Source organism: Chionomys nivalis, chromosome 1 (assembly GCF_950005125.1).
Source record: "Chionomys nivalis chromosome 1, mChiNiv1.1, whole genome shotgun sequence".
NCBI classification, from domain to species: domain Eukaryota; kingdom Metazoa; phylum Chordata; class Mammalia; order Rodentia; family Cricetidae; genus Chionomys; species Chionomys nivalis.
In genome coordinates, this window is record NC_080086.1 from 6305009 (window position 1) to 6319317 (window position 14309).

At 44.4% G+C, this 14309-nt stretch overlaps 1 protein-coding gene across 6 annotated transcripts in view; it reads left to right on the plus strand.

Annotated features, from left to right (window-relative positions):
- The window catches only part of Sox5 (SRY-box transcription factor 5), a 394103-nt gene that overhangs the window by 50031 nt on the left and 329763 nt on the right, over nt 1-14309 (plus strand). For 3 of the 6 annotated variants that reach the window (XM_057770810.1, XM_057770842.1, XM_057770818.1), the window contains exon 2: nt 5665-5896. In XM_057770810.1, the coding sequence (XP_057626793.1) occupies nt 5665-5896 (232 nt within the window). The remainder of the gene's footprint in view (nt 1-5664; nt 5897-14309) is intronic. The other 3 variants (XM_057770826.1, XM_057770833.1, XM_057770849.1) reach the window with 1 other exon arrangement.

A 14309-nucleotide genomic window follows, 5' to 3' on the forward strand; every position in this document is an offset into this window, starting at 1 on the left:
GTTTGGTCTATTGCTCAGGCTTGTTACTCACTACCTCTTACAACTTAAATTACCCACAATTCCTGTCTATGTTTAGCCATGTGGCTTGGTACCTTTTCTCAGTAAGGCATTCTCGTCTTATTTCCTCTGCGTCTGTAATTGTGCTATAGTCATCTACCCCCAGGTATTCTTTCCTTATTAATTCTGTTACCATCTACTTGAGATATGGGGTCTTTCTCTAAATATTTTTAAGTGAATGAATTGATTAATTGATAAATGGGTTGATAAATTTTTTGATTTGATAAATAATTGATAAATTAATTGATAAATTAATTGATTAAATGATAAATTGAGACATCCTTTACTCATGTATAGGCAATCCAAAAAATCCAATATATCTCCACTAACTGTTTCTTCATGACACAATGGTTATTTCCTAGGCACAAATTATTCTCACTTTTTCATTCATTTTTCTTCTCATTTATTCATCAGACAGATACAGATATGATGGAGTGCCTGTTAGGGATTGTACTGATACACAGATCATTGTATCTGCTTGAGTCTAGAGGACTAGACTCTATGGGAAAGGAAGTCAGAGCCAGTGTGCACCCCACAAGGTCCTGCTTTTAGGGTGAGCCAGCAAGCCCTCACTGAGACCAGAATGCTGATCTGCATGACTGCACAGTGAGCGTTTGTAGCCACCGAGCATCTCTCCAGACTTCCCAGCATATTTAAACGTAACTGTAAGAATTTTTAAAATAAAATTTGGGGAGCAAACACGCACAAGGCACCACGATGTACGAGTGTCAGCACATGTGAAGGTAGAAATTACACAGACACTTATTGGAACTCCAGGAAGACAGACAACACCGCCACATGGCCGTACTTGCCAGCATCCGTAGTCACTGATGTCCCCCACAGTCGGGAGGCCCCCGCTTTAGTAGCTGTCAATTTAACAGGTGTCTTTGAAAGACCATTTTCAGAGATGTTTAGATATGTCAAGAAGTTGTGAATAGAAAAGGTCTGTCTCCATTGTTCCTAAATTTTAGTGGGAGAGGCAGATTATAAACAAAGAAATAAGTATGTAATTCTATGCCCAGGAAAAGTGGGGAGGAAGGAGCTCGGCCTTTGGGGAGTGTTTGAAGGAACTCTTTTGAGGAGATTTGCGATTTGAGGAGAAATCTGGGAGATTTGAGGAGAAATCTGCTAGAGACGGAGAACAAGGCTGTCCGTGTGGAGAGGAAGAGACTTCAGGACAGCCAGTGTGGTATCTGTATGTTTAGATGTTAGTGTCCCATTGCTGACACTGTGTGGCTTTGACTTTCAACTTTGAGGTTAGAAGCCCTGAAATCAAGGTACCTTCTGGGGCGAGTCTCTTCTAGATGCTCTCGGGAAGAACTGTCACCTTATCCAATGCACAGACGTCATCTGTATCCCTTGCTCCATTTTCTCTACACTGAAAGCCGTTGCCTGAAATCTGGAACCCCTTGAGTCTTCCTGGGCCCTGCTGGCTTTCCATCTTCAAAGCACCACGGTCAGTTTGGACCCCAGAACAATCCCCGCCTTCACCTTCCCAGTTCAACATCTCACACCTACTCTGTCAAACATGACACTTTCACAGGCTCCAAAGATTAGGGCCCAGGTGTCTTGAGTGGGCGGGGCCTTATTTTGATGAGCACCTGGGCTTTGTGGCATTCACTATTTTAGAATTATGGAGGAGTTCTAAATGGCCTTGGTATTTAGTCTGCACCTAAGAACCCGTGCCAATAGCTTTCCCAGAGGAGCCAGGCAGGGCTGGGACTCTCTGACACTGCCCCTCCCCAGGGTCAGCCTGCTGTGTCGCTGGTGCTCAGCACCATTGATTTCATTTTCTGGTGGCGGTCTGAGCCACTCTTTCTTCCAGTATGTGTGTTCTCCACGAGGGACCGCTAGCAGGGCGTTCCCCGTGCAGAGAGACCCTTGCTGTAGCAGCGAGAGACCCAGTCATTCTGGGAGGACTGGCTCACTAGCACACTAGCATGATTATGCAGAACCATACAGTAGAGAGGAACGCAAAAGTGACTCCGAAAAGTGAAAGCCGGCTTCTCCTTCCAAGGGGACCGTTGCTTATCTACTCCATTCATGTAACTCAGCATCCCAGGAGCGCTAGAGAGGAGAGATGGGATTCCATCCATGCTTCTCAATCTGCTCCTTTTCCTAAATAAACCTGAACCCTAAATTTATAGTGACTTTCTAAAAGTGTCTCTGTCTGCATCCCAGCTTCCACCCTTCCTTCCTCCACAAAACCCAGCTCTATTTATCCCCAAACTCTCATTCCTCTTTTTCATTCTTCTCCCTGAACGTGCACCAGGTGCACCATTCTCTGGTACCTCCCAGAGCCTCTGGCCTTGAGGAACCAGGGACGGGGGTGCCACAGTTCGATTAGTTGGGTCCTAACCTCAGAAGTCTCTCACTATTTCTATTCCCTGTTCATAAAATCCCCTTAGTCACTTCAGGCAACTCTTAAAACAGAGACACTGATGGTGTCATTAGAAGTTCTTACTAGGTAAGTGTCTTGCACTTTTTAAGGCTAAATCAATACTTACTAATTTAACAATGTCTCTCTCAGTCTAGAAGAGACATGAATTCTTTGAAGAACGTCTCCTTGGCCAGATACAAAAGTGAGTTAAGACACTACCATGACTTTGGTGAAGCACAGTCCCACAAGGCATCGCCATCTTGAATTCTGTCTGCCTTAGACCAGGTTCTCTGTAGTCTGGTTGTTTGTCATTGGTAAAGCACAGACATTATGCTCAGATTCGCCCTCACCCTGCGACCCAGCCATCCAAGTGTTGTGGCTACAGCTCTCCTAAACCAAGGGGAGTCTGTGATGCCTCCCTAATTTCAGGAACTGTGTCTGGGCTCCACCCAAGATGGATCCCTTTGGTAGACAGAAGTGGAGAAATGCCATTGTCATTGCTCCTTTGGCTATCGAGGATGAGTGCCAGGAAACATGGACACTGCTCACTGCTGTGAAGACTGCAGCTGAGGCTCTCAATATAATTTGTTTGGACTTTTTACCAACTTAACCTTACTGAATCATCACCATTGTGTTCTTACTGCAAGCACCTGTCTTGCAGAAGGCTTTACTTGACATTTATTAGCATGGCTTCCAACTGCCAACATGCAAAGGGCATCTGAAAAAACTTTGAGTATGGAGCTGGTGGCATCAGTTGCCTTCCAGTGTCTTGACCTTGAACTTTGAATCCATCAGATGCTGTGTCTGAGGAAGATCACTTAGCTACTTGCACAAGCTGTGGATCTCAGCCCCGAGGTGGCTGTCCATCTTGAGAGCAGGGCTAACATCTCTTTTTACCTGGTTTTCCAATAGTTCTCCTTCTGGATTTTGAAGTTTCATTACTAAGGATATTAACAAAGTGGAAATCAGCACTTTGGTCATGGTTCTGAGAACGCTAGAGTCGTGAAGACTTTGGAGACCAGCTGAGCCAGCTTTCTTGTCTGGTGAGCAGGGACCGAGGGTTGTTAGTAGCCTAGAATTTTTAGGTACAGGAAGGCTGAATGCACATGAGGCTGTGGTGGGGGACCCTAGAATACCATCTATCGATTCTCGTAACAACACGGATGCTCTTGCAAGCCACAAGCATAGAGCCTTCATCACAATGAAACAACCAATGGTTAAAAATCATCCTACTAGTGTGCTCTGACAAATCTCTCCACCAAGACCTTAAACGTTGAGCATCCTCTTCTAATAAGCAATGGTGTTCGCTGGTCCAAAACGGAACAGAACCCTAAGATCCAAGTATTCCCAGGGTTACATGCAGTAATGTAATTAACCACATTACCAATGAGACCTAAGCAATTCTAACGATTTATTTCAGCCTTTCCACCCTCATCTGCGTTTATAGTGAACTTGGGGTAAGCCTTTGCATTGGAGTCAGAAGTAGCTGCACTTGAAGACTGAGCGCTCATGTGACAGCTGTCTGTAGATACTCCCGCCCTTGATCTGCTCTGATCTTTGCTGGTCAACAGCACCAGTGTTAAGATTCCTTTAAGAGCACTTGGTGACTTATTCTATTCCTTTACACTTATGTACGGCAAGCCTGGGAGGTTCTGAGGGCAACTTTGACTTGCACGGTAATTTTACAGCTAAACTCTTAGAAGAAAATTTTAAGCTCCTTTATTTTCTTTTATTTCCTTCCTTCCTTTTTCTTTCTTCTTATTTTTTGTTTTTTTTTGTTTTGTTTTTTTTTTTTGAGCGTAGAGACTCATGTGGGGGTCTGAAGTCTTTAAGCATGAGCTTGCACTCAGAGCGTCTGGCCTGAGACAGGGGCTCCACTGTTTTTTTTTTTTTTTGTTTTGTTTTTTGTTTTTCCCAAAACCTTAAGAGGCAGATGCTATCTCTCAGTTTAAAGAAGAATAATCTGAGAAAGAGAAAGAGTCTATCATTAATAGCAGAATCACTCGTCAGGGATGATAAACAGATTGTTTGGAAATACACTTGAAATTTCCAGTCTATGCTATGCATAACAGTAGTAAAGGCCTCTGTCAGGGAATATGATTTCTGTCTCTTGTCCCACGGGATGAGAATGGAAGGGGAGGGTTCTACAGTCACTCTTTGTATGTTGAAAAACAACCAGGACAAAAAAAAAGATTCGTTCTTTCAGGCTCAGATCAAGCTGTACATACCACAGGACTGCCGCAATTTATCTCAGTTCCATTTCTGTGTAAAACTTTTTCATGTTGAGAGAAAGAGCTGCCCCCTCACTGAAAAGGTTTGCTGTGTGTTTTAAGCTCCGATGATAGTCTGAAACCTACTGAATCAGAAAGACAATGCTCAGTTCTTGTCCCTTTATCTAAGGCCTGCTTCTCTCAGCCTCTCTTACCAAATCAAAGCATGGGGATTCCGTTCTGGCCTTAAGTGTTCTGAGGAGTAAATACTGTAAACTGGCATCGGAACAGTGTATGGGTGCATGCAGCTAGAAACAGAACTTTAAAAAATATCTGGATGTGATCTGCTCCCTCAATATGTTGGTGTGAGAACCACATGTCAAAATGGGTTAAATGTTTCACTAGACGCAAATGATAAAATGTTTGTAGCTCTTAAGTTTTGAGCAAATACGCAACTTTCTATCAGTTTCTCTGAGGACTGCTTCCGGGCATATTTCTGTGTCTCGTGGGACTCCCACTGTTAATGCCATATAAACTTGTTAGAGCAGAGAGCATGTATTTATTTTATTATATATATATATATATATATTTTTGATAGAGGAATTTTTAGTGCTTTTCTTTCTTTTAAACGGCCCCATAGTATTTGCTGTTCACAGATGTTCTGTTTTGAATAAGGTCTATCAAAGTGTAAAACTAGATGGATACTTTTTTTCCCCTGTAAAATGGAATGGACTTGCATTATGTGGTGTTCTTAGGTGAATTTTCTTGTTTAAGAAGCCAGAATACAAGAGAGTGCTATATTAGTGTATTATTCTCACAGCAAACAAGCCCCGTTCTGTCGCTACCTGCTTGGCCATTGTTTCTGATTGTGTGTGCTGTGCCGTGGTGTTTGGATGGCTTCCTGCTCTCCGCCAGCACAAAAAGGCATTTCTGTTACAATGGCCCCTCACTACACAATGACGGCATTAAGGATTTATGTGGAGGTTTCATTATTTTCTCCTCTTTTGTTCCTTCCAGGATGTCTTCCAAGCGACCAGCCTCTCCGTATGGGGAGACAGATGGAGAGGTAGCCATGGTGACAAGCAGACAGAAATTGGAAGAGGAGGAGAGCGAGAGGCTCCCAGCCTTTCACCTTCCCGTACATGTGAGTTTCCCCAACAAGCCTCACTCTGAGGAATTTCAGCCAGTTTCTCGGCTGACGCAAGAGACTTGCGGTCCTAGGGACCCCCCTGCTCAGCACCACACAAGGGTAGGTTTCTTATGGTCTCCTCATCCACAGCCCATTCCTCTCATAGCTTGGCTTCAGCCCTTTGCTTGAAATGATCATGTGTTTGAGAATCACAGAGAAGATTCACCTCAGACTTCATAGAATTCCTTTAAGTAAACTTTTTTTTCCAAGGGGATATAAGAAAAGATATTTAGTTCTTTGTTTGCTTTTCGAGGATCCTGTCTCTGACACATACTTAGGAATCTATACAACATGCAACGATCATGTTAAGATGACATGGCTAAGGTTAGCAAGAATTAAAGTCGTTTTCTTACGCTTTCTCATGCAATGTTGAAGAAACTTTAGTTGTAAAGGCCTGCCTTCATTATTGCTAGTCTTCATGGGTCAGACTTTCTCCAATCATTTGACCTTATTCCAGATTTTAGCTAATGCAATACACACACACACACAGAAAGAGAGGGGGGCGGATTAGGCTTTTCTTAATACCACAATAATTCATAACTTCCCCAACAATCCAGTAAATCTAGTGAGGTACTACTATTAATTCTCTTTTATATTGGAGGAACCTGAGGCACGGTGAAAGTCAAAGATGTTCCAGGTCATAGAACCAGGATTCACCAAGGCAGGCTGCCTTCTGGGCCCATGGTCCTGACCCTTCTTCACGAGAACTCAGGCATAGTTTACGTCTTCTTGTCTGTCGCTTGGCAAGCTCGGTCACATTCTCCACGATTGCTCCCTCTTCCAAACTCGGTCACTTACCGTCCAATGCAAGGCTAAGGGAGCAGGTGGGTACAGGACACTGCGGTCAGCAGGGTGAGCAACCAGGCTCCCCACCTGCTATTGTGTCTCTGTGATGTGTCTTCTGCTTACTATTTTGACCATTGCCTGCTCTCAGACAGTACCACACCAAGAGTGTTTCTTGGACGGGTTTTTCCCTGTGACAGTGACATACATATATAAGGCTGAAGGGCTGAATATAAATAGGATGGCTCAAAGAATGGTGCCAAGATAACGATAAGATAATTTTAAGCACACTCAAAGATGAATGAGCCTGAGAGAGGCAGATTAAGTTGCTGAAAATGGCGACATTGGGGACACTGCGAGGAAGTTCTGGTCTACGATCTATGGGTCTCCTTGAAGCAGGGAATTCTGTTTATGAGCATATATAACAAGCTAGTGAGATGCTCACGTGGAAGGATGCTGGCCATACAGACTTAGCAAAGGGAGCTACATCCACAGAACTTATCTAGAAGGAGAGAACCAACTCTGGAAAGATTTCCTCTGGCCTCCACACATAGACCCTGGTGTACATGTGCCCATGCTCATACATACATAGGCTCACAATAGTAATAAAAGTATTCAAAAAATTGAAATAATGGATCTGAGTTGTGCTATGATTTCCAGTGAGTCCTTCAGTAGTTCTGTGACCCAAAGTGGTTGAGACCCACTGTGGTATAATTTGGGGTGGGGAGGTTTCCAAGCCAATGACCCATTCCATATGAGCGATATCAACATAGGAACTTTGTCACACCACACAGTTTGTCTCTGCCTCAGATATTTCTTATATTCATCAGCTTTTTTCTCACATGGACACTGGATCACCCCAACTTCTGAACCCTTCTGTTAGATGATTCTCCTCTCTTCAAATGACTTGTCTACCCGAGAAAGGATTGTCTGGTATTCCTCACCGTCGAATGTGTATGTGGTATTGTTACATCCAGGATTTCACCCCAGTTCTCACCTGAGCAGCAGTTCCCATACAAACCACCCCACACTGTGAGTGGGCTTCTTCCTCTAGATTGTGCACAGATGCAATGCTTTGGCCATGGCCAGCTTCACACACAGCTGTGAACATGGCCGAGCACCTTTAATGGAAGTTTTACATGTTCTCTTTGGATATCTTTCTGATTTTTAAATGGTATCTTCAGGGTAAATATTGCTTTTTCACCCGACTAGGTGAAAGGTCAGCACATCCTAGATGGGTGCACTCAGTTCTCGCACAGTTGATTCTCTCCCCGTGCTCCGGTACCGCTAATCAGGCTCCACATTATGACCTGTGCACTTAAATGTCTGTCTCTACACAATACCCAGGATTTCTTATTTATTCTCCCTCTCTCCCTCTCCTGGAATATAGCATGAAATAGATACTCAGTTTATGATGATTCGATTAATACTTAAGTTGATATGGCTCAGTAAATACTAAGTATTTAGAGGCCCAGTTGCGAACATGTCAGTTCTTGGTAACAGTTTTGCAGAAATTCAGCTACAGTGATGCTGTCTAGTGCACTCTCTGAGGAGAAGTCGGCAAGGAAGCTCCTAGAAGAAGACCTGTTTTAAAATTTATCAAGTTGGTTGGCTATATTTGTGGTATTATTAATCAACACGAATAATTTCCTTTTATAATAGACTATTGTTCAAGCCACACAATAGAGTCTTAATGTTTCATAAGGAAATATATTTTCTACATTTTTACTCAGTATCTTTGAAAATGGAGAACGCGTCATAATCTCTGTGTCGCGGAGTGGCTTCTGCAAGCCTGCCTGGCAGAATCAGGGAGAGACTTTCCATATAAAACCTCAGTCCAGAGGTATTTCCTGAGACGGAAACTTGGTGCGCTCTATGCTCCTCACCAAATAGAGAGGAGAATTCGGAGTCCTGTTCAGATCCAGTTAGGAAAGGGTTAAGGGCTGAAAGAGAGCCAGATAAGGATGTAAATCTGCCTATTGGAGCTCCTGTGTGTTTCTTAGTATTTGGAGGCAAAACTAAAGACCTAAGTAAGAGAAACTCCCAGGTAGCTATAATCAGCACAAATGCTGAGAATTAAATTCTATGTAGGCTTTGAATTGCTGGGAAGGACGCAGTCTTGTGATATACATGGTCCTGTGAGGCTATTAGATACCTCATACTTGTGGGATCCAGGCATGGGTGGATGAAATGATGACAAGGGGGGTGCCACTGTTTTGTTTTTAAACGAGCCCTCAGAACCTTGACAGCTGGCTGAACAGCAGAACCTGACTCCCTGATCATCTCCAGAAAGCTGGGCTTTGAGTAGTTCTGCCACGAGGATGGCTATCCTGACCTTTAACCTATCTGCAGTAAAAGTCCTCCCGTATCTTTAGTTGATTGTTTGGTTTGTGTGTGTGTGTGTTTTGCATATGTATGTCCTGTGCATAGGTATGATTAAAAGTCTATGTGTGTACATCTGTATTCTGGTTATCCTGCTACACACACACACACACACACACACACACACGTAGAAGCCACATTTCACTGTTGGTGTCTTGCTTGGGTGTTTCCACCTTATTTTTGAGACCGTGACTTCCAGTGAATGTGGATGTGGGGCTCATTGGTCCTGGCTGGCCTGTCCATCTGTCCATCCAGGAACCCTCCTGTCTTCGCCTCCCCAGGGCTGAGATTCCAGGCACACAGTACCACACATGACTCTGACATGTGTATTTGGCCCCAGGCTTCTACCTGTGCAGCAAGCCCTCTACAGACCACGTCGAGTCTTCTTCCCAGCCCGTTGGTTTGCATTTTGTTCTATTTGATGCTTTAAAGTGGACTTGGTTGCTGCTTCAAAGTTTCAGAGACAAACGGGTAGCTCTGTGCTTCAGACGAGCCTTAAGGACAGTTCTGCTATGGACCAGTCAAATGGAAGATGCAGACGATCTCTAGCAGATGAGCTCACAGCTCTCAGCATAAGAGAGTGTGCTTGTCCGGAGGGATGGGAACAGCTCCGGAGGGATGGGGGGCCTCTGGTGTTCACAGTGGGGCAGCCTCTGGCGCTCATTTTCTGTCTGGTTGCATGCCGCATCTGTCGGTGAGCTCTCAGCTCCAGTGCAAATGTGATGTGAAATGAGAGCCACCACCACCCGTGGTTCCAGAATAATCTGTTGTCTATTTTTTTTAAAGCCTATTCTGTCTCCCTCGAGCTTCCTTTTGATTCTTTAAACTGTTCTTGTTTTGAAGGAACAATATGTTATTTTCAGTATGAAATCATTAGAGAGGCTTGCTCTAGATGTAACTGAATCTTATTTAAAAAAAAAATAAGTGCACAGATACTTCTGCTTTGCATTGTTTCTGGTCTAGCTAGTGACTGTGTACAACCTAGACAAGAGCAGTGTCAGTGTGCTGCACCCTGGACCTTCCCTTTCATGAGCTAAAATCCGAGGTACCACACTGCCTCTGATTCCGGCTCAAGCCCTCCCCCACCTGTCAGTCTCCCGGGTCACTAGAACTAAAGTTACACCCCACTGTGTGTGCCAGGCTGTGTGTGCCTGAGTGTGTGATATGTGTGTGTGCATACATACGCATAATGTGTTGTATATATTTGAAGTCAATTTTATTATCTCATTTAGAGCTGATATTCATGGTCTTTTTCACTTCATGGAAGTATTCAGAACTGGGTCTCCAGGGCCAGTGTGTACTCTGATGGTGCACGTTAATGTCAATGTTAGTGTCAATACGTGCTTCTACACTGTAGGACCAGAGTGTGCTGAAACCACGTGAGTGTGAGTCTACTCCCACCTCAGTCCATCAAACGAGAGAGAGAGAGAGAGAGAGAGAGAGACAGAGAGAGAGACAGAGAGAGAGAGGAGAGAGAGAGAGAGGAGAGAGAGAGAGAGAGAGAGCACAGAAGGAAGGGAGGAAGAGAGAAAGAGATAGAGATGTGCTTTCAAGTTAACTTTTTATAAAAGATGAAGTGCTGGGGCTCCCAAGTGTAGCACAGCAAGGTCCCCGTGTAGGAGAAGCCGCCTTAATCATTGAGTAAGCACTCGTCTGGTCTACCGAGAAAAGGAAGGGTTGCTCAGGTGTGCTCAGGCTCACGGTCGGCACTCAGGTTACTTCTTCACACGAGGTCGTCTTTAACTGCTGTGTTGTAGCTGTGTGACTTCAGGTGCTTGTAATATGAGTTTTGCTTACAATAGAAAAATCAATTATGCATTTTTTTGCTATCTAGGATAATGTTACCTGTGGGATATTATTAAGAAATTTTAAGGGAAAAAGAAGAATGTATTTCTATGCCATTCAAAAATAAATCACAGAATAAGAACTTAATTATGGGGTAGTAAAGAATACTATTCTTATCTGATGCTTTCTATATGCTTTTAAATGTCTGTTACCTTTGTACATCAAACTTGGCATTAAGTTCCTGTGGCGTGGTAAGTCCGGCTATTGTTTGGCCAAGGTGGTCCTTGTGCCATTGGTAATAATGAGAATTGCATTGTTTAGAGAGAGCCCTCTCCTATGCTCTAGACAAGAGCGTAATTACTATTGAGTGATGTGGATGTCGGCTGCCCTCTGCTTAACAGCACAGGGACTAGATTCAGATAAAGTAAGCACGCAAGCCGTATCTGCTGGGTGGCAGTGTGAAGTTATGATCACAGACGGTATCGTTCCACACGGAGCGTGATTTCACCGGGTTTATCTCTAACCTGTTGTTGCTGGCAGAGATAGGCTTCTTATCTGAACAAGGCCAATTCAATTGCAGCAAGGTAATATGGTGACGAGTTCGTACTTGTTTTTTTTTTTTTTATGGTAAATTGATGTTTATCATACAATGAAATTACATTGTTACAAACATCACCCTGTCTGCATTGTCACAAAATACCCCCTGATGCTGTTTATCTAGACATAATTCCAGACTTGTGTTTGAATGGAAGTTCAATTTTTCTATGTGTATTGTGCTGGGAAATTATCCCTAGGGCTATCAGGGATGGAGACAGAGAAACACAGTCAGCGAGAACCCCAGGAGCTGCTGGAGAAATTGGGCAGTTGATCATTCTGTCCTGTGCCCGTGTCCTTTGGTTCAGCCCCACGGTGGGAGGGACTGGCTCATGGTAAGTCCCAGAACTCTGATTAGGGCTGTAGCGATGGCTCAGGGTGGGTAGCACCTGCCTTGCAAGCATGAGGGCCTTTGTTGAGATCCCCAGCACAGAAGCTGGTCACAGCAGTGTGTGCCTGTGAACCCAGGGCTGGGAAGACAGGGACTGGAGGGTCCCTGGGCCTGCTGCTCAGTCGTCTAGTTCAAACAACAAGCCCGGCTCCTGTGAGAAAGTAAGACAGAAATGAACAAGAGACTATGTCTTTCTGCATGAGGCTTTATATTTAGAATTAAGTTAGGATGATCCCTGTAATATGATAAACAGAATTCATGTAAGATGTTGGAATTCTTGGTGGTGATGATTCGCGGTGCAAAGGTGGGTGAGCTTTGAGGGAGGTCACTAAAGTCATTTAATCCGAGACAGTTTCCCGTGAGACACAATGCTAGACTCCCAGATTAGAGTATCCTGCACACGGTTTTAATTTCCATTGTTGCAAACTCCTCACACTGGCATTTGGTTTCGTTGTTACTTTAAATACTTTACCCAAGCACAGAAAGCTTATTGCAGAACAAGTTAAAAAAAAAAAAAAGTAGCAGTTACAAGCACGCTGTAAAGTCTTTAACATCACATTTGGCAAAGTTGTTGAAATAGGAAACTCACAGCAATAGGGACAAACTCATCTCTGCTCTGTTGGGGTTCTTTGGTGTTTGCTTTGTTTGTGGGGTGACTGTCTCTGCTGCTGGTGTGGCTGAGATGCTGATGCAGGGAGGGCTCTAACGAGCAGGACTGGCACCCTGCGTGGCCGTGGTCCTGATCTGTGAGTAGAAAGCTGTGTCACTTCTTACTCTCCGGCTAACGTTGAGACAGAAAAGCAGTAAACAGTTGTACCCGGAACTAAGACGCGACAATGCACTTGTGCACAAACTGGTTTTCACTCGAGATGTTTAACTTTGCACTCTTCATCTTCTCCTCCAAGATTTCTGTTCTTTCGTTTCTCTTCCCTTCTCTTTGGAACTTACTACTGGCCCAGGCTGGCCACAAGCTTCTGATAATTCTCCTGCCGCAGCTGTCCAAGTGCTGGGATTACAGGTCCGAGCTACCGGTGACGATCCAGAAAAACTTTCCTCATGCGTCCCCTTGTGGGTCTCAAGTGTTCCATGATCAGAAAACGACACAGGCAGGAGACTCCACAAGCAGTGTGCGCTGATGTGAGCTTCCTCCCGCCATTCCTCTTCTCAGAGCTGGGGTTTTGGAGATCTGTCAGTCCCCACTGTGGCCAGCTTCGATTCTCCTACTCTGTGTGGTTTCCAAGGATTACGTTGTTGAGGAGGCTTCAGTGGCCTTTACATGACACAGGCATGTCCTGAGTTCGCTGCAGGTCAACACAGGAACTTCATTCAGATGCTTCTGAGCTCGTGTCCTTCTCTTTTCTGATTCAGGGCTGGTTATAAGTGGTAATGCACCTTTAGTATCCTCATTTGGCAGAACAAGCTCCTGAGACTTTTGTCAGTTCCGAAATTCCCTTCACAGGTTGTTCTTAGTGATGCTGCACATCTAGGGACGCTACTCCAGGGGACACAGTGCTGCTCTTGCGGTTGTAGCTACAGAAGCTGTGCGTGTTTTCTCTCTTTTTAACCACTTCTCAGTTTTAGTCCATTGACTGTTCTGTTTTCAGGTTTTGGAAATTGGAGAATTTATAGGGAAGGGCTACAAAGTAAAAGTGGAAAGAGGACGGGGCACCCGCGGAGCCGTTTATTTCCAGAGTTAGGGGGCTGTTGATCAAGGGCTGCGAGAAGAGGAGTGTGTGTTCACCATTTCTCGTCACAAGAATCCAGAAGTTCCCGGGCCCTCCCAGTGGGGATGTTTGCTTCCTAGAGACAGGAAGAAATCTCTAGGATGTGGGAACTCACTTGTCCACCTGAACTTCAAGCTCCCATGTCGGTCAGCCAAAGATGGAGCCTAGGGCCTGAAATCATAACCAAGTGTTGCCATTAGAACTTTAAACTCAAGGAGGCCATGTCAAAGCAGGGACATAAGAAAGGGTGGCTTCAGTGGGATTTAGGCCCTCTCATTTGGTTAGCACACTTTTCCATCTCAAAGGTATGTAGAGTCACTGGAGACAGTGAATTCAGAAATAGGATATCTGCTGCAGTTTAGAAAAATCTAGTGAGCCGGGAAGGGTGGTAGCACTTGGGAGGCTGAGGCAAGAGGTTTGTCATGTGCTAAAGGCCAACATGGGCTCCCTGGTGAACACCAGGCCAACGTGAACTGCAGCACGAGGCTGTCTCAGAAGAACATAAATGCAAAGGAGGAAGGGGAACTTGAAGGGAAGACGATTCCTTCCATTAACAGTGACAGCATAGACTCAAAGAGTTTACCTCAGCAATAGCGCCAAGCCAGCAGAACGCTGAAGCATTGCACACCATTTAAATCCTGCTCCACCACATCTATGATGCTCACAGTATGAACTCATGATTAGATTTGACCATCTTGTGTGACCCTTCCCCTTATCGCTTACTTTCTTTTCTTTCTTAAACATTTGTCTTTATGATTTTTTAATTATTTCTGTGGGTGTGTGTCTGTGGGTGGCCATGTGCTTAGAGTCCGGT